The 27,022-nt window shown below is 55.0% G+C and overlaps 2 protein-coding genes across 2 annotated transcripts; one reads left to right on the top strand and one right to left on the bottom strand.

Annotated features, from left to right (window-relative positions):
* The first annotated feature begins 8,222 nt into the window (after nt 1-8,222).
* NPAS1 (neuronal PAS domain protein 1) lies at nt 8,223-24,141 on the top strand. The gene is made up of 11 exons (NM_001192657.2): nt 8,223-8,323; nt 8,796-9,031; nt 16,088-16,161; nt 16,435-16,524; nt 18,448-18,622; nt 20,007-20,122; nt 20,302-20,459; nt 21,142-21,248; nt 21,673-21,820; nt 22,845-22,939; nt 23,572-24,141. Exons 1-11 carry the CDS (start codon nt 8,223-8,225, stop codon nt 24,033-24,035), a joined length of 1,764 nt encoding a protein of 587 aa, NP_001179586.2. The 3' UTR covers nt 24,036-24,141.
* A 133-nt stretch (nt 24,142-24,274) lies between these two features.
* Nucleotides 24,275-26,726, bottom strand: TMEM160 (transmembrane protein 160). The gene is given in 3 exon segments (NM_001046019.2): nt 24,275-24,614; nt 25,097-25,189; nt 26,509-26,726. Coding segments are annotated over 3 exon segments (567 nt in total). The 5' UTR covers nt 26,717-26,726; the 3' UTR covers nt 24,275-24,348.
* Between the last annotated feature and the right edge of the window lie 296 nt (nt 26,727-27,022).

The raw sequence follows: 27,022 nt of genomic DNA on the forward strand, positions 1-27,022 counted from the left end.
GGTCAGAGGAATCAGCTCCTTGAGAACCTGACTATTGGAGCCCTGGCCTTGAACAGGGCCTGGTCCAGGGACTCCTACAGTAAGTTTGTGAAGTGCAGAAGTGAAAGCAGAAAAGATGAAGATTAGACATGTCGAAGGACTCAGGAAGTGAACGCCTGGGGTATGTTAGCGACTCCACGAGTCACAGGTCTGTCCCAGGAGGTCTCAAGGACAGGGTTTCACCCACCTCCTGGACAAATGCCAACCCCCCGGGAGTTTAGACCCAGCACCTGCTCCCCCAGCCATTTCTGCCTCATCTGGTTCAAGGGCAGCTCCATCCTCCAGGCCCTGGAGCCAAAACCTCTGCATTTTCAGACTCCTCCTCCCTTTCTGTCACCGTCACATCTGGTCGCCAGCCAATCCCTCAGCCCGGCCTTTGAAATATCTCCAGAATCCCACCACTTCCCCCGACCCTCTGTGCCTCCTGGTTGGACCACCATCACCTCATCTCTAACTTTTTCAGTCGCCTCCTCAGCTGGGCTCCAGGCTTCTGCTTTCACACCTCACAATTCCTTCTCCATCCAGCAGTCCAAATTTCAGAAATAGGAATTAGAGGGACTTCCCCGGTGGCTCAGATGGTAAAGAATATCTCTGCGATGCAGGAGACCTGGGTTTGATCCCTGGGTCGGGAAGATCTCCTGGAGACAGAAATGGCAACCCACTCCAGTATCCTTGTCTGGAGAATCCCATGGACAGAGGAGCCTGGTGGGCTACAGTCCGTGGGCTCACAAAGAGTCAGACACGACTAACGCTTTCACTTGCAACACTTTCCTTGGTGGTCCAGTGGTTGAGACTCCCCAGCGCTTCCACTGCAGGGAGCGTGGTGTCGATTCCTGGTGGGGGTACATGCCCTGTGGTGCCACCAAAAACAAAAAGTCAGATCAGGCCCCTCCCCGACCTAACACCCTCTGAGCCCCTTGGAAGCCAAACTCCTCCCCGCAAGGCCCCGCCCACTGCAGCTGGCTCCGCCCACTCCCTGCCAGACACAGTCAGGCTCTTCTTTCCTCCCTAGTTCCTCCATCCCACGGCAGGGCCTTCGCACTTGCCATTCCTCCTGCCTGGAGCCGTCTTCCCGTAGATTCATCTCATACCTCAGCAAATGTCACTTCCCCTGAGAGGGCTTCCTGCCACCATAACCACTCTCCGGTAGTTTTATTTCTCTTGCCTCACTCTTTTCTTTCTCTCACAGCTCTCAGCATGAGCAGAAATCGTCTTTTTTCTGTGCTGGTTTACTTGCTTGCCCCCCACATACACACATAAGGACCTTATTTGTTTTGTTCACTGATGTCTCCCAGCCCCTGGCACACAGTGGGTATTCATAAAATTTTTAGGATCGAAGAACTGCATCATGTTTACTTATATAATATTCTCATTGAATGCAAACACGGTTTAAAATTAAATAATTCTTAAATCTATAAGATGCAAACTAAATCTCGCTTTACCAAGTTGCCGTTTTTTTATAAAAGGACCCATTTCCTCACATTTTCACTAAATCTGGAGACCTACAGTGGTTTTATTTATTTTTATTTAATTTTTTACTTTTTAATATTCTGGCTGTGTGGTACCGGGCATGTGAGATCATAGTACCCTTACCAGGGATTGAACCTGGGGCCCCTACATTTGAAGGGCTGAGTCCTAACTATTGGATGATCAGGGAAGTCCCACCACCACTATTTTGGTTTTTCAAGTCTGTCTACAGGCAAAGGACAGCTTGTTGCATTTTTTACTTCAATTTCTTGATTATCATCACAGTTGAGCACTTTCCCATATGTTTATGTGTCACACACATTTCTTTTGTGGTTTGCCTGTGTGCATCTTGACCATTTTCCCCATTGAGTTCTCTGTATTGGGTCATCTGCCTTTTTTCTTATTGATTGGTAGGAGCTCTTTATTTATGATGTATGTCAATCCATTGTCTCTTAATTTTTTGTCCATCCTGGTACTCATCTTTTAACATTGTTTACAGTATCTTTACTACTGCAGAGTCATTTGCTTTGTGCGGGGGTGGGGAGCACAGTTCAACCCACACCACCTCCCTTCCGCATTTCCTATCATTTTATATTATGAACTAGATCGTACAAACAAAAGACTACACAAAGCAACCTGCCAAGTTCATACAATAACAGTAATTAAGTGGTCACCTGGGTACCCACCAGCCACAATAAGACTTCCGCTGCTGCCCCTCGACCCCCGCCTCTCCAGCCCACAGCATCTTCCTCCTCCACCCCCAGACTCAACCTCTCTCCTCAATCTCAGGTTAACCATTCTCTTGATTTATTATCTATTATTCATCATTCTTGCATCACCCAGGCTCACATCCTTAAGTAATAGATTGTGTATTGTGCCTGTGTTCAGACTTTTAAAAAATAGGTTCTTTCTGTGTTCCCTCTAGTACTTATTTCTTTCACAAAGGTGAAATGGGGGACGCCTGTGGATGTGGGGGAGCAGTTCATTTATTTGGGGAGTATTGTTATACTCTCCCCATCTTACCGATGAGGGGAGTGAGACACAGAGAGGTGAAGGAAACTGCTCAAGGTCACACAAGTCGCATCAGAATTACAATGAGCCCATTGAGTCCCCTTCCTAAAACTCTGCTCTCTTAGTAGAGAAGAGTGAGATTAAGGAGAAGTCACTGGAACCCTCCAAACACACAAACACGCACACACCCAAGCTCTTACGGCCTACCAAAATCCTTGAGCCTCTTTTTTTTTTAAGATTTACTTATTTATTATTAGTTTTTTGGCTGCACTGGGGCTTCGTTGCTACATGTGAGCTTTCTCTAACTGTGGTGAGCGGGGGCTACTCTTCATCGTGGTGTGTGGGCTTCTCATCACGACAGCGTCTCTTGTAGAGGAGCACAGGCTCTAGGCATGCGGGCTTCAGTAGTTGCAGCACATGGGCCCTCACCCCTCTCCTTGATTTCCCCTGATTACTGGGACCTCAAGGACACATACTATTCTTTCCCATCTCTTCCACCCCAGAAGAGGTCTCCATGTTTTGGTGAGAAATATCTCCTAAGCTGAGGAAGGCCAAGGAGAGCTGAATGTGGCTGAGAGACAGAGAAGCTAGGGCAGGACGTGTCAGGGATGAGACCAAGAGGGTCTCAACTGCCACTGTCTCTAGATTCTCTAACAGGCCCCAGGTGGTAATGGCTCATTGCTTTGCCTGCTCTGGGGGTGGCACAGCTGTCCTAGATTTTCCCCAAACCTCTGTCAAGAGTCCTTTCAGGGACTTTCTTGGTGGTACAGTGGTTAAGAATTCACCTTGCAATGCAGGGGACACGGATTTGATCCCTGGTCAGGGAACTAAGATCCCACATGCCTGCACTCCACGCCCACACATGGCCATGAAGATCCTGCTTGCAGCAACTAGGACTGCATTCAGTCAAATAAATAAATATAAATATTTTTAAATGAAATAAAATAAACCCTGGGAGATTCACAGAAAAGCCTCTGACCCCTGACTGCTTCAAAAAAAGTCTTTTATGAAAGCTGTCTCGGTTCCCAGTTAGAGGGTCCCAGCTCTCTCCCCCAGGGTCCCACCTGATGCATACTCTGTCCCAGAAGCGATCCTGTTTCTTCCCAGCTCTATGACCAGAGCTGCCGAAGGGCATGGATATCACAAAACAGCCCACCCATTTCACAGATGGGAAAACTGAGACCCCAAATGGTGTTTGTGTTTATCAGTCACTCTGAGTGGAGTCAAGGGCACATGAGGGTGAATGTGTCTTTGGATGGGCATGTCATATCTTGCAGATTTAATGCCTGGCTCTATTCTCGGTTTGTGGGCTTTCCAGGTGACTCCAGTGGTAAAGAACCAGCCTGCCAATACAGGAGACATTAGAGATGCGGGTTCAATCCTTGGGTTGGGGAGATCCTTTGGAGGAGGAGAGCATGGCAACCCACTCCAGTATTCTTGCCTGGAGGATCCCATGGACAGAGGAACCTGGTGGGCTATAGTCCATGGGTTGCAAAGAGTCAGAAAGGACTGAAGCAACTCAGTAACACATTCTCAGCTTTAAGTGGCTTAACTCCGCAGTTTTCAGACTTTTTGGTCTCTTTACATTCTTGGAGAAGGAAATGGCAACCCACTCCAGTACTCTTGCCTGGAAAATCCTATGGACTAAGAAGCCTAGTAGGCTACAGTCCATGGGATTGCAAAGAGTCGGACACCACTGAGCGACTTCACTTCACTTCACTTACATTTTTAGGGAAGACCAAAGAGCTTTTATTTCCGTTTCGTAAGTCATATCAGAATAAAACTGGAAATTCTTGAAAAGGATTCAAAAGGCATTTTTAAATAGCAATAATAAATGCATTACAGGCTAACATAAATAACCTATTTTAAGAAAAATTTTAGTGAAAGGAGTGTCATTATTTTACACTTTTGCAAAGCTCCTTGAAGTCCAGCCAGCTGGACACTCCTGTTGCCTATGCCTGGGGTCTGCTGTGATATCACAGACCAGGGAGCCTCTGGAAACCTCCCCCACCACCGGACACGCATGGGAGAAGGAAGTGGAAAGGCAGAAAATGTCTCGGTATGAAAATTTGACCTCATAGACCCGCTGAAATGGTCTCAGGAACGAGTGCCCATGTCACACATAAAAGATTAGCTCTCAAATTGTTCAGTGTGGTTATCCTGATTGAACATCCAGACCTCCCAAGGACTGGGATACAGGTATCCAAGGAACTTCAGTGACCAGGATCCTGGCATCTTAGCTCCACCACTGCTCCAATGGGAACCCCGACATCAGAGTTTCCCATTAGCCCATAAATGAGCGCTAAGGGATTATAGTGCCTCCCACATATCTTGGAGCAACTAATCCTGTGCCCCACAACTACCGAGCCTGTGCTCCAGAGCCCGCACTCCACAGCAAGGGAAGCCACCCACCGCAAGAAGTACACACACTGCAACTAGAGAGAGAGAAGCCCCTGCTCAGCACAACTAGAGAAAGCCTGCGTGCAGCAATGAAGACCCGGCACAGACAAAAGTAAATAAATACATTTTGTATTGTTGTTCAGTTGTTGTCCAGGCACTCAGTTGTGTCTGACTCTTTGCAACCCTAACGACTGCACCATGCCAGGCTTCCCCGTCTTTCACCATCCCTCAGAGTTTGCCCAGATTCATGTCCCTTGAGCTGATGATGCCATCCAACCATCTCATTCTCTGTCTTCCCCTTCTCCTCCTGCCTTCAATCTTTCCCAGCATCAGGGTCTTTTCCAATGAGTTGGCTCTTTGCATCAGGTGGCCAAAGTATTGGAGCTTCAGCATCAGTTCTTGCAATGAATATTCAAGATTGATCAACCTTATTCAAGGTTGATCTCCTTTAGGATTGACTGGTTTGATCCCCTTGCAGTCCAAAGGACTCTCAAGAGTCTTCTCTAGCACCACAGTTTGAAAGCATTAACTCTTTGGTGCTCAGCCTTCTTTAAAGGAATATTAAAAATAATTTTTTAAAAACAGAGTGTCCCTATCAGCCTGTGCACATGAGGGTGCAGAGGTGTATGCCTTGGTTCCTCCGTCCAACCTGAGGAAGACCCTAGCTCTCTGCCAGCCCTGCCCACTCGCCTCTCCTGAGACTCCCGGCCCAGCTTCGTTAGTTGCACTGTGGTCTCCTAGGAGCGCTTCATGCTCACATGTTCAGTTGTGTCCACTCTTTTTGACCACATGGACTATAGCCAGCCAGGCTCCTCTGTCCATGGGATCCTCCAGGCAAGAATACTGGAGTGGGTTGCCATACTCTCCTCCAGAGGATCTTCCCAACCCCGGGATTGAACCCGAGTCTCTCATGTCTCCTGCATTGGCAGACGGGTTCTTTACCACTGAGTCACCTGGGAAGCCCCCTAGGAGCACTTAAGCGCCTGGAAACCCCCACGCCAGGCTGCTGAAGGGGCTTGGGAGGGAGAGGTTTTGTATTTTCTACCAGAGTGGAAAAGAACTGGCTCAGTCACCTGGGTCTCCAGACCTCTACAGGAGGTACTATAATCCCTTAGTTCCCATTTATGGTCTAATGGGAAGCTCCAATATTAGGGTTCCCGTGGGAGCAGTGGTGGAACTAAGACCCCAGGATCCTGATCTCTGAAGTTCCTCGGACACCTGTGTCCCAGTCCCTGGGAGGTCTAGATGTCAAATCCTGGTCTTATAAGGTGGGGGTAGGGGGGGTGGGGGGGGGACGGTTGTTGAGACCAAGGTCCCCTTCTTGTCCAGATGGCCTCGCTGACATTCTTAAGTTCTCTCCTGGAAAAGGGTCTCTAACACCTGGATTTGTGTCCCTAGAGGGGACGTTGACGTCTGGGTCTCCACCCCTACTGGAGACGGGTGCAGGGTGCCCTCCTTGTCCTGAGGAGCTGCTGGATGCTGAGTACTTTTAGGGAAAATGGGGTGATAGTTTCTTCCAGTGGGGTATATAGAGATAGAGCCTGGACTCCGGTGTTCCCCTCTTGAGGTGGGGAAGCCAACTTCGAGGTTCCCGTTCTCGTGGGCTAAGGGGGCTCAGACATCTGAGCAGCCCAGGACTCCCTTGCTTGGAACCCTCTACCTGAATATTCATTGGAAGGACTGAGACTGAGGCTGAAGCTCCAATACTTTGGCCACCTGATGCGAAGAGCCGACTCATTGGAAAAGACCCTGATGCTGGGAAAGATTGAAGGCAGAAGAGGAAGACAGAAGACCAGATGGTTGGATGGCCTCATCGACTCAATGGACATGAGTTTGAGCAAACTCCGGGAGATGGTGAGGAACAGGGAGGCCTGGCGTGCTGCGGTCCATGGGGTCGCAAACAGTCGGACACGACGAAGCCACTGAACAACAACCGTGGAAAAGAGCAGAGTGGCTGACGCTGGGCAGGACCGAAGGGCGGAGACTCCGTGGGCGGGGCTCCAGCAGGCCCCACCCCCGCCCGCCGGCGCTGTCTCCACGCATCCAAGTCTGCGAGGCCTCGGCGGGCGCGGAGAGCCTAGCGCCACAGCCCGCGCGCCCCGCCGAGCCCGGCCCGCCCCGGGGTCTATGGGGCCGCTCCTCTGCGCCGCCCGGCCGGCCCCACGCCGCGCCCGGAGCCTGCCCTCGCGGTCAGGTAACGAGGCGGTGGGTCTTGCAGGTAGGGGATGCCAGGGGGCAGGTATGAGAGGACAGGAACTCCTGAGTCCTGGAGGTGAAGGGGACCCGGACTCCAGTGTCCTGGGGGCTAGGGCATCGGAATGCCTGTCTCGGGCGCACGGAGATTGGGTCCTGGAGAAATAGGGGGCTGGGGGATTTGAACGCCAAGATCTAGGGCATTGGGGGACCTGGCTGGGGAGGCTTGGGGGTGGCGTGGATGTGGGGAGCGGGGCTGGACCCTGAATGCCTAGCCCTGGAGGAATGAAGACCTAATTAAACATGTTTCCGGTTCTGGGGAATCTGAATACCAGGACACCTGGGCTCAGAATTCTGGATCCATCCTGAGGGCTACCTGGGGCTGAGGAGCTGGCCGCTGCATCAGGGGTCTTCAGGGAGGAAGTTGTGGTTGCGGAGATTTGGCGGCCTAGACACGTGGCATCACCCCCAGGGGTTGAGGGGTGGTCCCTGGGGAGAGCATCGGGTGGGGTCCCTAGTTTCTGTCCCCCCCGCCCCTATCTCTTTAACCGAGCCTGGGAAATAGGCGTACCGCAGATGCGAAAACCAGACTCCCGGGATGGGCTTGTGGTGGGAGCAGGTCCCCGGGGTAGAGGGCTCTGGGGGCTGGAGCCGGTCTCGCCTGGGCCCCGGCGAGGCGCCCGCCCCCCGCCCGGCTTGGGCATGCTTGGCACGCAGCTCGCGGGCCGGTCGGATCCGTATGCGCGCCGCGTGCGCCTATTGGTATGCGGGAGCCGGCCCGGCGCGGGCGTGAGGCGGGCGCGCTGGCGGGCGGCGCGGGGGAGGCGGCGGCGGGGCACGTCCTCACCCTGAGTGAGCTTCGCCCGGAGCCCAGCACGGTGAGAGCTGCGGGCTGTGTAGCCTGGCCTCCGGGTAGGAGAAACTGAGGCCGCCTCCCGCGCAGCTCCTCGCCGGGACCCTGCACCCCACCCCGCGGACCTTGGTTTGCCTACCAGGTGTCCCACGCGCCCCCTCGGCGCTGAGCATTGCCTCCCGCTCCTTCCCGCTGCAGGAGACGCGGCTCTCGAGTCCCGCAGGCCGCTCTGAGCCCGCCTGAGCGGGTCCCCGCGGAGATGGCGGCTCCTTACCCCAGCGGTGGCGGGGGAGGTCGCGGCGGCAGCGTCCCTTGGGACTTTCTGCCGGGGTTCGTGGTCAAGGCCCCGCCGGGACCCTGGTGAGCAAAGCCCTGCCCCTCGGGCCGTGGCCCCGCCCCAAGGCGGGATCCGACAAGGATTCACATTCACCTTCGCCCCGCCCCTCGGGCCGTGGCCCCGCCCCAAGGCGGGATCCGAAGAGAATTCACACTCACCTTCCGCCCCGCCCCCTCGGGCTAGACTTTCTCACCCGGAGTTGTTCTACCGAGGTTCTGCAACTCACCGTACACTGGGCGTTCGGTTCCTAGCCCCCTTTTTCGGGACTCCTACCCAACATTCTTACCGCTCCCCTCTCCTTCCTCCTCCCCGCCAGCATTTACACCCCCAAGTCCTGCCCAACGGCTGGGCAGAGAAGTCATTCTCAGGCTCTGTCCCGACCTCCAGAGTGTTGAACCCACTTCCAACGTCCCGTTCCCCTCGTTCTCGAGGCCCCCGCCCCCGATCCCGGAGTCCCCGGGCCCCGCTGACGGTCCCTCCGCGCCGCCCGCCCAGCCTGCAGGCGCAGCGCAAGGAGAAGTCCCGTAACGCTGCGCGCTCGCGGCGCGGAAAGGAGAACCTGGAGTTCTTCGAGCTGGCCAAGCTACTCCCTCTGCCCGGAGCCATCTCCAGCCAGCTGGACAAGGCGTCCATCGTGCGCCTCAGCGTCACCTACCTCCGCCTGCGCCGCTTTGCCGCGCTCGGGGCGCCGCCCTGGGGGCTGCGGTCTTCGGGGCCGCCGGCGGGCCTAGGTGAGTGCGCATGCGCGGGGGCGGGGTCCTGGCGCGCTCCCCCGGGGCAGGGGACTCGGGGTCTGAGCTGCGTGCTAGCTGTGGCCAGGTTCCTCCACCCTAAAGGAAAGGAGTACAGAATTTGGAGTCAGACCTTTTGTGTGTTGCTATCAGACGGCTTCTGCTGTCCAGGCCTCAGTTTATTCATCTGTAAAATGGGCTCACCAGGTAGGGACGGTTTCATGAATTCTGCCCTGGCCATACCAGGGGTCATGCCACTAGTAAGGGCTATTATTTTTATTAGAGGAAATGATTCATGATTCTCACAAAGGAGACCCGCAGCTGCATGAGTGGGACAGAGAGGACCCAGCCCGGGCCTCCCATCAGCTAATGAGCAAGAAACACCCCACACTCATACCGGAGGGACCCCAGAGGGAACACAAGGACTCTGGCGTCTGAATTCCCAGCCTGGGTTGCGGGAGGGGGACAGAATAACACGGCAGGTAAGATGGCGAGCTTCAGTAAGACAGAGGTCCCTGTCCCCGCTTGGCCATTTCCCAGCATTGTGACACCCGGGCAGGTCGCCTCACCTCTCTGTGCCTCATTTGTGAAATGGAAATCATGATGAAGACCCTTCCCTCCCCAGGGCTGAGAAGAGAAAAAGGTCTACCAGGTAATAAAGACCGTAAACACACCTGGTTCAGAGTAAACAGCCAGTGTGTAGCACTTACTGTTATCAGTGGCTGGTGTTTAGTCACTCAGTCGCGTCTGACTCTTTGCGACCCCATGGACTGTAGCCCACCAGGCTCCCTCTGTCCATAGAATTCTCCAGGCAAGAATACTGGAGTCGGTTGCCATTTCCTTCTCCAGGGGATATTCCCGACCCAGACAGAGATCGAACTGCGTCTCCTACATTGGCAGGCGGATTTTTTTTTTTTTTTTTTACCGCTGAGCCACCAGGGAAACCTTTATCAACGGGCACCTGCAGGTTTATTGAGCATCTGCTGTGTGCCTGCTACTGTTCTGAGCTCTCTGGACCCAGCCGGAAACAAACTGGATAAAAAGTCCCTGCCCTGGACAGGCTGACATCCTACTCCCCAAGACATGATAAGGAAATGCAATCTATAATATGTTAAAATATAGAACATGTAAAACACAGATATATATATAGATAGATATCTACTTTCATTATTATTCAGACTTCATTACACAGAGTGTTACGTTATTGTTATTACTTCTATTTTATGTTTTATTGCTTTACTCTTACTACTAGAAGTGTGCGAATCGTGTTCTTCAGAGGTCTCAGGTAACAGGGACAGGGCATCCTAGGCAACTGCGCCCCCCACCCCACCCCAAGATGGATTGTCCTTAGGGTGGGGTTGGAGGGGCCCCAATTCCCCTCCTGCCCTGGTCTGGGGGGAGGGTGGGGGAGAGAAAATAGCATTGATTAAGTTCGCAATAAATCACCATTTAAATTTAAATAATCCGGCTTCCCAGGCGGTAATTAGGCGAATTGACTGGCGCGGAGAGAATGCGGCATTAGCGCCGCTGATTACTGTCATTACCGCGAACAACATGTGCGCCGGCGGGGGATAAACATCTTGTCTATTGTCCCCAAGCCCCGGGGAGAGAAAGGGAGGGGGAGACGCTGAGAGCCCCGCCGGCGTCCGGACTCCCCCTTCCCCGCTTGCCGGGATGGGTCATTCGAGGGGGCAGACCACCGACCTTAGCAACCCCCTTGCCTGTAGGTGGGAAGGTGGGGCAGGACAGTGTGCCGGGGAGGAGCTGCGTGGACTCCCCCCAAAATTAAGAAATGGGGGCATCTGTTCTCCCGGGGTCTTCAGCAAGAGGCCAAGAACCTGCTTCAACAGTTCAGATGGGGAAACCGAGGCCAGTGACTTAGTTGCCAGAGAAAAGCACAATGTAGGCTCTCTAAAGGAGGGGGGACTCCCACGTTCTCCTCAAAAATACTAGTAATAATATACACCGCAGACACTGGGTTGAGCACTGAATCCAAATTCACTTGCTTAATTCTCTTAGAAATCTTCAGAGGGAGGCAGTGTTTCGATCCCTGTTTTATAGAACTGGAAAACTGAGACCCAGAGAGGTGATGCTGTTTGCCCAAGGTCACACAGTCAACAAGGGACCCAGATGAGATTCAAACTCAAGTAGCCTGGCTCTGACACCCACCTTCTCTATCACCATACTAGGCATATGTGTGGGTCTCCAGGGATGGGTTCTGGGTTGCTGGGCTTGGCCTCTCTCTGGGCCTCACACTACCATCTGTAAAATGGGATCACAAATGTTGAAGTCTAGCCTAGGGGCTCTGAGTCTGAAGAGAAGACATCTTTGATCTCCTATCAGTCATTCACTGTCATTGATTCAACTGTGCCAGGCAGTGTTCTAGGGGCTGGGGACATCGCAGAGAACAGGACAAAGTTCCTGCCCTGGGAGGTGAGCTACAAACCTGGTCTCCTGCCCTCTACCTCCCTAATGTCACCTTTCTACCTCTCTAATGACTTCAAGCCCTTGCCCCACGTTGGCCGCCTTGCTGTTCAGAGAAGCCTGCTTCCACCCCAGGGCCTTTGCACCTGCTATGCTTCCACCAGGAACCCACATTCCCTTAGAATGTGGGCTTTTCAGTCAGGCTTTCCCCAACCACACTATTAAAAATAAAAGGGACTTCCTTAGTGGTCCAGTGGCTAAGAGTCTGCACTCCCATTGCAGGGGGCCTGGGTTCAATCCCTGGTCAGGGAACCCGATCCCACATGCTGCAACAAAAGCCCACATGCCACAACTAAGACCCGGTGAAGCCAAATAAACAAAAAATTACAACCCCCTGCTCCCAGCACTTCCTGTCTCCCTTTCTACCTTTTCTGTCTTTTTTCTTTACATAATACTTATTGTTACCTGCTATTACATATTTCTTATTTCTCTTGTTTAATTTTTTAAAATATTTGTTAATTTATTTGGCTGTGCCAGTTTTTAGCTGCAGCATGTGGGATCTAGTTCCTTGACCAGGGATAGAACCCAGGCCCCCTGCACTGGGAGCTCGGGGTCTTAGTTACTGGCCCACCAGGGAGTCCCTTCTCTTGTTTGTTGTGTTTCTCCCCTACAACACCGTGTTTGCTGAGCCTAGAATAGACCCTGCACGCAGTGAGGGACCACTAAATATTTGCTGGGCAGCTGTGGAGCTGGGTGGGGGCTTCCCGTGTGGTGCAGCGGTGAAAAATCTACCTGCTAATACAGGAGACACAAGAGACACGAGTTCGATCCCTGGATTGGGAAGATCCCTTGAAGAAGCAAATGGCAACACACTCCAGTATTCTTTCTGGGAAAATTCCATGGACAGAGGAGCCTGGCAGACTACAGTCCATGAGGTCAAGAGTGGGACACGACTGAGTGAGCAGCAGCAGCAGCTGGCTGTGCCGTGTGCATGCATGAGCCCACCCAACTCCAGCCCTAGACCCATTTCACAGATGCAGCCAAGGAAAGTACAGGCAGGAATGCACCTGCTCCAGCCCCTCAGGCTTGCTTCCAGGAGCAAGGCACTCTGATGAAGGCAGCGGGGCTCCTTCTCCCAGACTGCTACAAGTTCCTGAAGTCCCAGCCCTTTATCCCCCCTAGTCTAGGACAGCAAAGCCCTCAGGGCAGTTGAGGATGGGCGGTGGGGGCGGGACCCCCGGGTGAGGCCTTAGCTTCTCCCCTCGGCCCCTCAGCGCCCCCTCTGGTTTGGAGGGAAGATGACAACTGGGGCAGTTTTATTCCAGGGGAGGCTGACTTGATAGGAAACGCAGCAAATGTTTGTTGAAAGAGTGAATGATGGCTGGGGTTTGGACGTGAACGAGGAGCAGATCTGGGAGGGACAGGGGTTGAGGTATTTCTGGGAGAGACGGGGGAGGGGAGGGGAGAAGGAGGAAGCGGGGAGTCGGTGGACTTGGGGCGGGATGGGGCTAGGAGCCATAAGACCCCTCAAAGACCCCTCAGTCAGGGATGGGGAGAGACCCAGGGGACAGGATAGGGGAAGAGCGAGTGGCTGAGCCCTCCCCACTACACGCACCCCCATCCCGACGTGCCCATTAACGCTGTTAATTGCAGCCGTTCAGTCTGACCTGGGCTGATCCTGTGAGAGGGAAAATGAAGGAATTAGCAAAAATGACAGGGGAAAATTGCGACAATTAGCAGCCAGCATTGTTCCCGCCTGTCACCCGGCTGGTTCCTGCTGTATCTCGGGGGAGGGGTCCCCATCATCACCACCACCCCTCAGTTATTGTCCCTGGAACTCCAGGCGGGGGGCGGGGGGGTGGGAAAAGGGTGTGAACAGCCGTGAGGGTGTCGGGGGTCGCTCCTTGAGGGAGGAGGCGTGGCCAAGCTGGGGTGGAGCTTGGGGGCTGCGTCCTGACTGGGGGGGAGGGGGGTGGCGGTCCGCCGCCTGGTGTTTTGATGGTCTGGAAATCACAATAGTAATCAGGCTATTAATACTGATCCCAGGTTGTTTCGGGAGCACCTGCTGCGTGCCCGCCCCTGGTAGGCCCTCTCTGTTCCCTAGGCGAAATGAATGCTCAACATCCCCTAACGGATCAGCCAGTCCTCTTAGCAAACCCATTTGACAGAGGAAGAAACTGAGGCCCAGAGAAGTGAAGGCACTGGTCCCTGGGCACACAGACAGGGGGCAACAGTGACTGACCCCAGACCTGGATCCTCAGGCCAGCAGGAGCCGGGTGCTTGGGGACCCTTGAGGCCACTGACTCCCCGATCTGGGCACAGGCCCCTTGGGGAGTCGTTCTCTGCAAGGTCCAGCCTGGATGTCTGGAGCCCTCTGCTCTTGACTCTTGGGGGGATGGACGGCCTGTGTCTCTGCCTCCGTCTCCTTCACCACCTGTATCTTCCTGCCACTTTCCCCGTATGTCTCTCTGTGCATTTCTTTCCCTCCGTCTCTCCGTCTCTTTATTTTTATTTTTAAAATGTTCTGTACTGATGGTGGCCTGCGGGATCCTAGCTCTCCAACCAAGGATCGAACCCATGCTGCCTGCATTGGACATGGGAAGTCTTATCCGCCAGACCTCGGGGGAAGTCCCTGTCCTTCCATCTCATCACATCTCTCTGTCTTTGTCTATCTTTATCTCAATTTCTGTGTCTATATATCGCTCTCTCTCTCTTTTAAAAATTTTATTGGGGTAAAATGTATGTAACATGACATTCACCGTTGTACAGCGTGCAGCCAGCGCGTCTATCTGGTTCATGCTCATCACTCTCCTAAAGCCCTGTGCGGTTCACAGTCTCTCCCAGCTTCTCCCGCCCCTCCCTCCAGCCCCTGGTGGCCACTAATCAGCTTCTTGTCCCTGGATATGCCTGTGCTGGGTGTTTCATATAAATGGAATCCTACACTATGTAGCCTCATGTGTTCGGTTGCTTTCACTCAGCATAATGGTTCTCAAAGTTGCTTTCTGTTACAGCGTGGATCGGGACTCCATTTGTTTTTATGGCGGAATGACATTCCACTGTATGAATTTAGCACGTTTTACTTATTCATTCAGCAGTTAGTAGACATTTGCACTGTTTCCACCTTTTGGCTATTAGGAATAATGCTGCTATGAACATTCACGTCCAAGTATTTGTTTGAGCACCTGTTTTCCGTTCTTTGGGATATGTACCTAGGAGTGCAATCTCTGGGTTATATGGTCATTCTTTGGGGAAGAAAAGGGCAACCCACTCCAATATTCTTGCCTGGGGAATCCCATGGACAGAGGAGCCTGGAGGGCTACAGTCCGGGGTCGCAAAAGACTGAAACGACTGAGCAACTAAACAACAAATAGTAATTCTATATTTAACTTATTGAGGAATCGCCAAACTATTTTTCCAGACTGGCAGTATCGTTTCCCATCCCCACCAGCAACACACAGGGCTTCCGATTTCCCCACATCCTCGCCAACACTTCTTTTCTTTTTCTTTTTTTAAATTCTAGCCATCCTAGTGGGTGTGAAATGGTCTCTCATTGTGGTTTTCATTTGCATTTTGCTAATGACTAATGATGTTGAACATCTTTTCATGTGCTTATCGGCCGTTTGTGTATCATCTTTGGATTACCATCTATTCAAATCCTTTGCCCGATTTTGATTTTGGCTGTGCTGTGCAGCTTGCGAGATCTTAGTTCCCTGACCAGGCATCAAACCCACACCCTCAGCAGTGAAAGCGCTGAGTCCAAACCACTGGACTACCAGGGAATTCCTCTTTGGCCCATTTTTAAAATTTTAATTATTAAAGGATAATTGCTTTACAGAATTTTGTTGTTTTCTGTCAAACCTCAACATGAATCAGCCATAGGTGTAGATATATCCCCTCCCTTTTGAACCTCCCTCCCATCTCCCTTCCCATCCCACCCCTCTAGGTTGATACAGAGCCCCTGTTTGCGTTTCCTGACTTGGCCCATTTTTTAACTGGACTCCTCATCCTTTTGTTGTTGAGTTGTAACGTCCTTATCTCTTTCTCTATTCCTTTGTATCTCTGTCCATCTATTTGTATCTTTGTCTCTCAGTGTCTCTCTATGTCCCTATCTCTCTGTCTCTTTTTCTCTGGTTCCTTTCTGCTGCATTCTCATCCTTCAGGTCTGAGCTCAAAGGCCCCTCCTTCAACAGGCCCTACCCCATTTTTCTTTATTTCATGCCACCTATTCAATTCTCCCTAGCACTGGTCACAAATGATAGTTCTGTATTTGTTAGTTTCCTGCTCATTGATATCTGCCCTGACTGAGTACCCTGTGAGGGCAGGGATGGGTGTCCTGGTCACCACCCACTCTGTCTCTAGCACTGCCCAGTGAAGGGCAGATGCTCAGGGCATTTGCTGGAGGACTGAATGGATGAATGAATGAATCCCTTTCTGTATCTCCTGGTGTCTCTCTGTCTCTGTGTGTCTCAGTCTGTCCCTTCTCACACCCTGGGTCTCTCCCTGACAAGGCCCCCCAGTGCCTCATGACTGGGGACGAGAGAGGGAGATATGTAGCCTGCTTCCCTGGGGGTCTTCCCAGAGGTCAGGGGTCAAACCAGTAGGCTCTAGCCTTACCCCTCACTCTCCCCCCAGCCCCAGGCCGCAGGGGTCCCGTGGCACTGGTCTCCGAAGTCTTTGAGCAGCACCTGGGCGGACACATCCTGCAGGTGAGGCCCCTCCCCCGCCTGCTGCTCCTTGCTGCCACCTGGTGGCAGCCTTGGGAGAAAGGCACTCTTCTCTCCAGCCTCAGCCTGGGGGGAGCCCCAGAACTGGGAGGCAGGCTGCTGGGGCTCCCCTTTCTTCCTCCTCCTCCCTAGGGCCACTGAAACTCTTTACCCCGGATTAACCCATCGCAAGCAGAGATCCAGATTTCAGAACCTCTTATAGATGCCGTGTCCTCCTCTACCCACAAACCACCCCCCCCTCTCTCCCCACTCTAGTCCCTGGACGGCTTCGTATTTGCCTTGAACCAGGAAGGGAAGTTCCTCTACATCTCAGAGACAGTCTCCATTTATCTGGGTCTCTCACAGGTAAGGGGCCCGCAGCAGGCTGCCTGGCCCAGCTCAGCTGCCATCTCCCTTGCCCACCCTCCTCTCTCTTGGCCTCACCAAACCAGCATGAAAAAAAAGGATGGGCTCCTAGGGTCCCAAAGTGTGTTCCTTGGGACAAAACATGACACCAAATGCAGAGGAGGATTTTTAAAGTAATAGGTTGATTTGAAGAAAGCCAATCAGCAGAAAGGTAAGTTTGCCTGTGAGTGGTCACCAAATGTACTGATATTTACCAAAACGTGTTTCTTCTTAACACTTTTAACAAATAACTTTATTTACTTATTGTTTTTGGCCGTGCTGGCTCTTCATGTCTGGGCTCTCCCCTGGTTGTGGAGAGCGGGGCTTACTTACTCTAGCAGTGCTGCATGGGCTTCTCCTGGCGATTGCTTCCCTTGTTGTGGAGCAGAGGGTCTAGGGTGTGTGGAGCTCAGTTGTTGTGATCCTCAGGCTGTAGAGCCTGGGCTCAATAGTTGTGGTGAACCTGTGGTTATTAGCACAGGTTGTGGTGCACAGGCTTACCTGTTTTGCAGCATGTGGGATCTTCTTGGACCAGGGATCGAACCTGAGTCTCCTGCATTGGCAGGCAGATTCTTTACCACTGAGCCACGAGGGAAGCCCTATTCTTGACACTTGTAAAGGATTTCAGCCATTCGTATTGGGAGGACTCAGGTTTTGCCAGCTTGGAGGATTTTGGGGGGCATCTGAGTTGACTGGTTTGCATTTTGCCTTGATTTCAACCCACTGTTTCTGCTCCAGCTCCTGAAGCTGGTGTCTGAGAGGGAAAGGAGGGCAAAGAGAAGCCCAAAGCCCCATCCCCGGAGTCCTGGCTCCTTGTGGCATCTTAGGTCTTGCCAATCCAATCAATGCAAATTGCTGCCAACTTTTAGCATTTTTACAGAGATTTTGACAAATGGCAAATTTAGAAAATTCAGTGCATTGGTTTTTGGCTTTTGTGAGCAGCTCTTCAGTGAGTTGTTGGAGGGAGGTTCCTGGAAGAGGAAGACCTTGAATGGGGAATATGGACAAGAGGAAGGGAAGGATAAGAGTAGAGGGAAGGCTGGAAGCTTGTGTGTGTGTGGCGTGGGGGGTGCTTAATGAGAATAGAGGGAAGCATGCGACCCCCAAACCTGGGGGCAGTGGGAGCATGGGAGGTTTCTGAGCAGAGGAGGGCCATGGTCCGAGGAGTACCTTATGGAGGGGTATGTGTGTGAGGACTGAAGGGAAGAAAGCCAGGGAGGACTCTGGGGAGGAGCACACAGGGAGAAGATGGCTGCCGGCTCGGGGACCGCGTGGAGATGAGGGGACCGCTGCGAGAAATCTGCGGGTTGAACTGAATGTAAAAATCTAATTAAAAGGTTCTAACACTTTAAAGAGTTTGACAGCCATTCCACTGCTTGTGTCGATTTCCATTTCTGCTGGGACATCCTGTGAGTCATTTCAGGGCGCAGTTGTTTGCCGTATGGGGGTGAGAGTGAGTAAGCAGGAACTGGGTAAACAGAGGCTATGACACCCCCGTTCCAACCCCCTCCCCTCAGCTTCTTTTATTTTATTTGGTTGCACTGGGTCTTAGTCGTGGCACCTGGGCTCTAGTTCCCTGACCAGGGAACGAATCTGGGCCCCCGCATTGGGAGCGCAGTCTTAGCTACCGGACAACAGGGGAAGTCCCCTCCCCCCAGCTTCTTCATACTGGAGGTAGGGGCAGAAAATCCTTAGTAATCTCTGGGTTTGAAGTGAGAGGGCACGGGAAGAGCCTAAATTTATATTCTCCTTTTACAAAGTTTAAGTAATTTTTATTTTTCTAATGAAAACACAAGACTGGCATGAGACATACCTGCTTATAAGGCGGGCTAGCGACGGCGCTCCCCTCACCGGTCCCCTGCACGCCCCCTCCTTCGCCGGCAGGTGGAGCTGACGGGCAGCAGCGTCTTCGACTACATCCATCCTGGGGACCACTCCGAGGTGCTGGAGCAACTGGGGCTGCGGGCCCCGACCCCCGGACCCCCAACCCCACCTTCCGTCCCCTCCTCTTCCTCCTCCTCCTCATCTTCCTCTTCGCTTGCGGATACGCCTGAGATCGGTAATTCCCAGGGCCCCCCAAAAAAGAGGCCTGAGGGACACTGGGTACAATGTCTCCAAATATGTCTTCTTTAAACAAAAACACTCTTGTTAAGAGTTGTGGCAAAGCAAGTTTTTGTAGAATGAGTCAGAATCTAAATTGAAGGAGTAAGACGTGGCTCCCTAAAATTACCTAAGCTACCTAAAGATGCCTGAATCCCCAAGACTGGAGCTTTAGAAAGACCCCCTCTGACTGCAGAGTGGAGGCGGGTGCCTGTGGGTTATTATTTACAACGCGTGCTTATTGGACATTTACACGTGCCCTGCCCTTAAGGACATAATTTTATTAAATCCCAACCACAAACTCACTAAGCAGAAACTGATGATCTCCATGTTACAAAGGAGGAACCTGGGGCACAGAGAGGTTAAGTGTCCCAGGTCACACAGATGTAAGTGGTTGAGCTGGACTCTGGCCCAGGTTTGTCTGACTTCAGGGTCTGCGCTTCTAACCCTTCTCTCCAGTGGAAAATTCCACTCCGTGTTGGGGAGGGAGGTTGTTGGAGACTACACTGCAAGTTCCTTTTAGCTCTAGGATATTGGGGGACTGAGGTTGTCTTTCTCATAAATAGGCTTTTCTTGTATGGGGTTTGCTTTAAAGGAAAATCCCGTCAACTATCAGCAGTGTTTGCAAGCTTGGGAGATGTTTGTGACACGTGTGGGACTTGTTGGCAAGCGTGATTATATTTACACCTGAGTTTGAGGCCCAGACAGGGTTATTTGGGTGTAAGCCTATTTATAAGACTGCTTCACAGGGTTTATAGAATAATCTGTATTTGTGAGGCTTATTTGTTCCGATAGCCGGAGCCCCCAGTCTGTGCTCAGCCCTTTGTTGGGTAGGGTTGGAGACACAGCGGTGGCTAGAGCCCCAGCCCCACCCTCCCGAGGCTCACAGTCCAGTGGAGGAGACTGAACTGTCCCCAGGCAGTGATGGCCCAGAGTGGGCAGGGCTGGGGTAGGAGAGACCCCAGAGGGGCAGCTGACCCAGCCTGGGGGTCAGGGAGGACTTCCTGGAGGCGGAGATGTCTGAACAGAGACCTGGAGGTTGTGGCTAGAAATCATGTCATTAGAAGGTAGTGCTTGCCAGACTTAGGCCATGGTGAATAGCTGGGCTTTCTCCCAAGGGTACTAGGGAGCTATGGCAGGTTCAGAGCAGAGGTATAGGGTCAGATCTGAGCTTTAGAAAGAGGTGCCGGTGAGAAGGAGGGGAGCTTACTCTAAGGTGTCAGCAGGCTTGTAGAACCATCAGGTGTGTCAGAGTGATTGTGGTCATGACCCTCTGTCTGCAGAGGGCTGGGGAAGCCTGTGTGTGTCCGCTTCCGGACCCCATAACCTTCCTTCCGCCCCAGAGGCCAGTCCCACCGAGGTATCCCGGTCCTCCCGGGTCCAGGAGCGCTCCTTCTTCATCCGCATGAAATCCACCCTCACCAAGAGAGGGCTGCATGTCAAGGCCTCGGGGTACAAGGTGGGTGTGAGCTCTCCGCGCCCAGCGTCTGTCTCCCGTGTCCCCTCCCCAACCCTGTGTTCCTGCCAGCTATTTCCCGGGGGCCCCAGGGGCTGGGGACGACGGTCAGAGTCAGGCTCTGTGGCCAGGTTGTGGTCCCCGCGCCCAAGGGCCCCGCCTTGCCCCCGCCCCCGACACAGGTCATCCACGTGACCGGCCGCCTTCGGGCCCGTGCCCTGGGCCTCGTGGCCCTCGGCCACACGTTGCCGCCAGCTCCACTGGCTGAGCTGCCGCTGCACGGACACATGATCGTCTTCCGACTCAGCCTGGGTCTCACCATCCTTGCTTGTGAGAGCAGGTACCGGGGTTGGGGTCAGAGGTGGGCCGATGGGGGCGCACGGGAGAGGGGGGGGCGGGGAGTCAAAGAGGCCAGGGGTCAGGAGGCTGCGGCCCTGGGGAGACGCGGGAGGCGAGAAAGCGGCGGAGGACCGCCTGTAAGAGGAGTGAAGGCGGGACCTGCGGGGATGGGGCGGGGCCTACAGGGATGGAGGTGGGGCCTATGAGGACGACACGGGGCCTTGGGGCGGGGCTTCTGGGATGGAGGCGGGGCCGTGTCCTGTTCCCAGGCCAGGTCCTCGGTTCGCGGAACCCTCCTGCAGAGCTCAGCTGTTCTTGATCCTCTTTCTTTCTGCGTCACTGGTCTCTCATCTCTTATCCACTTTGTTTCCCGCACAAGGCAGTGGGGGGGAAATTATCAATAAATAGCGAAATCGTTTCCACAATTCAGGGGTCTCCGGAGTGCCCGGGGCCACCCCACACCCACGAATGCCATCTGCTCAAATGCCCATAGCCGCCCTAGAAGGGTACACTATTATTTTAAATATTTTCCCGCCCATTTTAAGGGGGAAAAACTGAAGCCCAGAGTACTCCAGAGCCAGGGTTTGGGCGCTGAGTGACTCCAGAACCAACCCTGCCCCCTTCTCCCCATCCCATGGTCGCGGACCCCTTCTCCCCACCTCTCTGTTGGTCCCTGCCCTCAGGGTCAGTGACCACATGGACCTGGGGCCCTCGGAGCTAGTGGGCCGCAGCTGCTACCAGTTTGTCCATGGACAGGATGCAACCAGGATCCGCCAAAGCCACCTGGACCGTGAGAACCCCTCACCCTAGACCTGAGCACCCCACCACCCTGCTCCCTGGAAGTCCTTCTTTGAGGCTGACCATGGTCTCTCCTGCTGCCAGCTCATCATAGGACGAGCAGCAAGGGAGTCGTCCCTGAGCAAAGTCTCAGGAATTGGGCGGGGGGTGGGATTTATGGGGACTGGGGTCTCTCTGACCCAGCCTTCAAACTCCAGGGGCCTCGATGCCAGATTCCCTCTCAGTCTTTCTGACTTGGGTTCTCTCTGTCTCCCTCTCCATGCTCTGCCTTTCTCTTTTCCCCACCATCTCACCCTTCCTGTTTCCCTATCACCCGCCCCCTCTCTGCCCCTGTCTCCCTGTCCACCTGTCTCTCTCTGTCCATCCCACCCCACCCCATCCCTTCCGGTCTCTCCTGGTCCCTGGGCTGGGCCCAGTGCTGGACAAGGGCCAAGTGATGACCGGTTACTACCGTTGGCTGCAGCGTGCCGGGGGCTTCGTGTGGCTGCAGTCCGTGGCCACCGTGGCTGTGAGTGGGAAGAGCCCTGGAGAGCGCCATGTGCTCTGGGTCAGCTATGTGCTCAGGTGAGGGTTGCCCACCCCCTCTCCCCATGAGGAGCTCAGAACTCCTTCCAGAAGATTCTGCCAGCTCTTCCCACCTTTGGGTGGGAGCTCTCAGGGAGGGTTGCTAGACAAGTCTAGGGGGGTGAGGTGGTAAAAACATGAAGGGCAATGGAGTCCAGTGAGAGTGAAGGCCTGGAGGAGAAGAGACCTTCCTTGCAGGAGGCAGAGAGGAAGTGATGGTCTCTTCTAGGGAGAAACACAGATGCCAAGTGGCCTCAGGCCTAGGTGGATTCTGGGGCACTGGGGGGCCATGGCAGGCAATATCCAGGAGAGGGACAGAACAACTGATGGAAAGAAACTAGAGGTGGGGAGGACATTCCGGGCCGAGCACAGACAAAGCTCAGAGTCCCGGCTGACCCAGCTGAGGAACCAAAGGGAGCGAGCGCTCTGGGCTGGAGTAGAGTCCCCAGAAACGAAGCTGAGGATGGTGGTGGGGCACTGGGGAACTGTGAGAGGGTTTAGAGCTGGAGGCAGTCACAGTTAAAATGGCTTTGTGAAAGGACCCTCTGGCTGCTATGAAGATGGAGGTCTGTCTGTGGGACAAGACGGGCTGGAAGCCTAGGGACAGGGAGATGCCAGGCAGCACGGGTGGAGGGGGTGGCAGCCACCAGGCCATCTCTGGCTTTGCGGGGCCTGGGACTGGGTCTCTGGGAGGAGCAGCAGGTTTGGAAGGAGGATGCTGAGGTCAGATGAGCATGCGGTGCCCAAGGGGATACTTAGGGTGACATCCTGCAGAGGTCTGGCCTCAGGAGACACAGCCAAGCTGGTCTAGACACCAACTTGGAGTCTGGGATCCAATGATGAGGCCTAAGTGCCTCCGGTGGCGGGGGCCGGGGGGTCCCCAGTCACTGCAGTGGGGGGAGGTGCCTGCTCTCAGAGGGGGAGGGGAAGTCTACTAAAAAGACTGGTGGGCAGGAGGAAGGCTCCCGTCCCCAGAGGCTGGGTGGCCTGGGCCCCTAGCTCCCAATTTCATGTGTTTTCCCAGCCAAGCTGAGGGGGAGCAGACACCTCTGGATGCCTTCCAGCTTCCAGCCAGTGCGGCCCGTGAGGATGCATCCAGCCCGGAGCCAGAGCCCACAGGTGAGCCCCACCTCCCAGCCCAGCCCCTGGGAGGCCCTGAGCAGCCTCCGGGACCTGTGCTGTCCAGTGTGGAGGCTATTTACAGTAAAAGTACAGTTCAAACTCAGGAGTTCCCTGGAGATCTAGGAGTTAGGACTCTCGGCTCTCACTGCCACGAGCCTGGGTTTAATACTCGCTTGGTGAACCCCACAGGCCGTACGGTGTGGCACAGAATAATCATAAGTAGTTTCAGTTCCATTTCCTTAGTCGTACTCCCTACATTTGAAGAGCTCAGTAGCCATAGGTGGCCAGTGCAGATATGAACACGTTCATCCTCACAGGAAGTCCCCTTGGATGGCCTGGGTCCAGACCGGAGCCTCTGACCTCTGGGGCCTGGTCACACTTTGTGGTGGGGGCCAGCCTGCCACACTGTATGGTATTTAGCTGCATCCCTGACATCCACCCCCTCGGATCCAGGCGCATCCTTCTCCCCAGCTGTGACGACCAAAAATGCCTCCAGACTTGGCCAACTGTCCCTGAAGGGACAAAACCACCCCAGCGGAGGACCATGGAACGTGGCCCCATTCTACAGATGGGAAGGCTGAGGGCTGGGGATGAGTAGGACAGCACCCTTCCAAATTTTCCTCTTGCAGAGCCAGAGCCTCCAGTGGAAGGAAAGCAGGCCGCCCCCCCGGAGGAGGACGAGGCCCCCCAGCCCCGAGGCAAACCTATCAAAGTGGAGCCCGCCCCCGGGGAGAAAGAAGACCCAGAAGACAGTGAGGACGAGGAGCCGTCGGGCCATCTGGCCCCAACGAGGCCCGAGTTCACGTCCGTTATCCGGGCGGGGGCCCTGAAGCAGGATTTGGTGGGGCCGTGGGGCCTGGCGCCTCCTGGGGACCCCCCGCCTTCCCTCCTGCACACCGGCTTCCTGCCCCCAGTCCTGCGGGGCTTGTGCGCGCCAGGCACCATCCGCTACGGCCCTGCTGAGCTGGGCCTGACGTACCCACACCTGCAGAGGCTGGGCCCGGGCCCCGCCCTCCCAGAGGCCTTCTACCCCGCCCTGGGCCTGCCCTACCCGGGGGCCCTGGGCACCAGGGTGCAGCGGAAGGGGGACTGAGGACTCGGACAGCCCTCCACGTGGCCGGACAGGGAGGACGGGTGGGGACCCCAAGGGGACAGGGGGCAGGGCTCTCAGCCCCTGTGAATTAAACATCTGCTCCCGCTCTGTGGCCACGGAGCTCCTCCTCTCTCCTTCCTCCTTAATTATCTCCACGTGCCCCCCTTGCCCCTCCCCTCCCCTCCCCTCCCCCTTGGCTCAGCATCCCCACCAAAGAAACCACCACTCGGAATCTGGAATGCGGGAAGGGTCAGGTTTTAATGTCCTGGTCCTCCGGGCCAGGCTGGCCAGCGCCCGGCCGATTCCCCGTGGCTCACTCAGGTGGAGGCCGGCCTGCCTCATCAGGCCCTTCGGCCGCGGTGGTTCCGTCATCCTCGGGTACCAGTTCTACATCCAGCTCCAGCTGGCCCATGTAGAGGCCAACAGCACAAGCCCAGAGCAGGCCGGCAGCCAGCACGGCCCCCACGCCCGCGGCTGCGCCCCCCACCGAGAGCTGCATGGGCCCCCGCAGTGCCGCCAGGCCCACCACGTAGGAGGCGCCGCCCCACACCACGCATAGGCCGCCCAGCAGGAAGAAGCCTGTGGGACAGAGAGGGGGACCGGGGTCAGGGAGCCTGATCCTGGGGACCCAGGGGGGTTGGGGCCCTGGTGGCATTAGAAAGGGGATGGGGCGCACTCAAGGGCAGGGTGAGGGGTAGTACAGAGCCAAGGTTGGGGACATGAGAGGGAATCAGAAGGGGTGGCTAGGGCTTGGAGGGGGGAGGCCTGTCTGAGAGCAAAGATAAGATGGGAGTCGGGGCAGCATGAGGGGCTGAGACAGGGACCCACATCTTTGCTGAGAAGTCAAATTGGAAAGGGCACGGACCCACAGCCCTGCCCTGAGCCACCCCATCTGGTGGGTCCGGTGCCAATGAGGTAGGGATGAGGTGGGGAGGAGGACACTCACCAATGAAGGAGGCACTTCTGGTGGGGGAAGCAGGAGGGGTTCATTTACTATGGGGGGATGACTGAGTGGGGCAGGACAGAGTCTAACTTTCAGGGTGCAGGGGGTCTACACTCACCATAGGCAGCCTCCCGGCCCATGTCGCTCTGCATGAAGGAGATGACCCCGATGCCCGATGCCAGGAGGCCATTGCGGAACCACGAGAGGAAGGCTGGGGGTGGCGGCAGGGCAGAAAAGTCAGCGTCAGCCCAAACCCTGCCCTCAACCCCCCAGTCCGGATAGTCCAACCGAGGGGTGCCTCTTCATCCTACCACCCTGTGCGGCCCTAAATCCCCACCTTGTCCAGGCGGCCCACCTACCAAAGTCTATCTGCCCCAAACCCTCTCACGTCTCCATCTCCGAGTCCCTCCCCACCCCAAACTTTGCAACACCAAAGATGCAAGACATGAGTTGAGGAGGATCTAGGATCAAAATTCAGAACCTGAATCTGAGGACCTGATGCTGGGAAACATTGAGGGCAGGAAGAGAAGGGGGTGACAGAGGACGAGATGGTTGGATGGTATCACCGACTCAATGGACATGAGTTTGAGCAAGCCTGGGGAGATGGTGGACAGGGAAGCCTGGCCCGCTGGCAGTCCCATGGGGTCGCAAAGAGTCAGACATGATTGAGCGACTGAACAACAAATCAAGACAGGAAGATCCCAAGAGGCCATGTGGGTCAACGTCGTTGCCACACGTGTATCCCCCATGGGCTCGCCCCGCCCCACTTCTTTCTCACATCCCAACAAATTGTTACCCGCCCCCCCCCCCTTTCCCAGGCCTCTCTCCAGCCTCCCCTTCAGCTTTCTGAAACCTCACTGCTGGTGGGTATGCTCCTCCTCGATGTCATTCACATCCATTCAAGTCCCTGGTATGCCACTAGCGGGACTGGTCGGGTTACAATCCCCCCAACCCCTGTCCCATCCTGTACCTTGACCTCCTCTCCAATCAGGACCTCCAAGGCCCACATGAAGCCCCGCCCCCTAAGCCAAGGGCACCACGCCCTCCAATCAGTCGAGAGGTTTTCTTCTATTGGTTGTTCCCTCTTCCAATCCGGAACTTCCCTCCTCTTCTGTGGGGCTCTACGCTCCCGCCTTATGCAGAGTGGTCCCCTAACCCTAACTGGCCCCTCCAACCAGGCCCCCTCTTGCATTCAACTCCCCCGCCCGTAGCCCTCTTTGGAAGCCTCTCCCATCTAGACAGCGCAGTTGGATAAGCCTCCCTGTCCTGGCCCGACCAACCTCTCCAATTTCTACTGCAACCCATAAACCAGACCCACCGTCCCATCCGCAAGCCCTTCTCCTGTGCGCACAGACTGCGCTCCTACGGCCAGCCGCTTCCCTGCGCTTACACGGAAGCCCTTCTCCCTTCTAAGCTCGAGCCCCGTTTCCAGCAGAAATCCCACCCCCATCCTCCACTCGTGCGCGCGGGCAGGTTGGCTAGGCGGAACCCCGTCTCCCATCCAGGCTGACCCCAGCTCCAGCCCCAGACCTGTCTCATGCGCCTTCCGGAGAAGCCAGGCGTCTGCGCGGTCCAGCTCGGACACGGGGGGCGGCGAAGCCCCAGCGCGGGGGCCATGGCCAGGGGCAAAGGACCCCCTAGCGCCCCCGCTCCGGGGCCGCGGAGGCGGCAGCAGCGCCCCCCGGAAGCGGAGTCGGGCAAGGCGGGCGGCTCGAGCCCACCACCAGCCGCCTCCCATGGTTCGCACTACGGTCGCCGAGCCCCGCCCCGCCCCATGGGCCGCCCGTAGGCTGAAGTACACGTCACTCAGGCTTAGCCGCCTATCTATTGGTTGTCCACGCGCCACTCAGGACCAGTACGCACTGTTCACTGGTCGAAATGGTGGTGATCCCTCCTCTGTCATCTGTGCCGGTATTGTGCGTCCCACCTTGCTTCGGGGATGGACTGCGAATCCCAGCGTTCATTGCATCGAGGGAAGGCCTGTCTTCAGAAGCTGGAGGCGCAATGTCTTTCGGGACTTGTAGTTTTTATTAATAACAATTCT

The sequence above is a fragment of the Bos taurus genome, chromosome 18, assembly GCF_002263795.3.
Source record: "Bos taurus isolate L1 Dominette 01449 registration number 42190680 breed Hereford chromosome 18, ARS-UCD2.0, whole genome shotgun sequence".
Taxonomy (NCBI): Eukaryota; Metazoa; Chordata; class Mammalia; order Artiodactyla; family Bovidae; genus Bos; species Bos taurus.

Coding starts and splice junctions, on each gene's coding strand:
- NPAS1 (NM_001192657.2), top strand. CDS start 8,223: ATGGCGGCTCCTTACCCCAGCGGTGGCGGGGGAGGTCGCGGCGGCAGC. Junction 16,162..16,434: donor TGGGCGGACACATCCTGCAG/GTGAGGCCCCTC, acceptor TCCCCACTCTAG/TCCCTGGACGGCTTCGTATT. Junction 20,460..21,141: donor ATCCTTGCTTGTGAGAGCAG/GTACCGGGGTTG, acceptor CCCTGCCCTCAG/GGTCAGTGACCACATGGACC.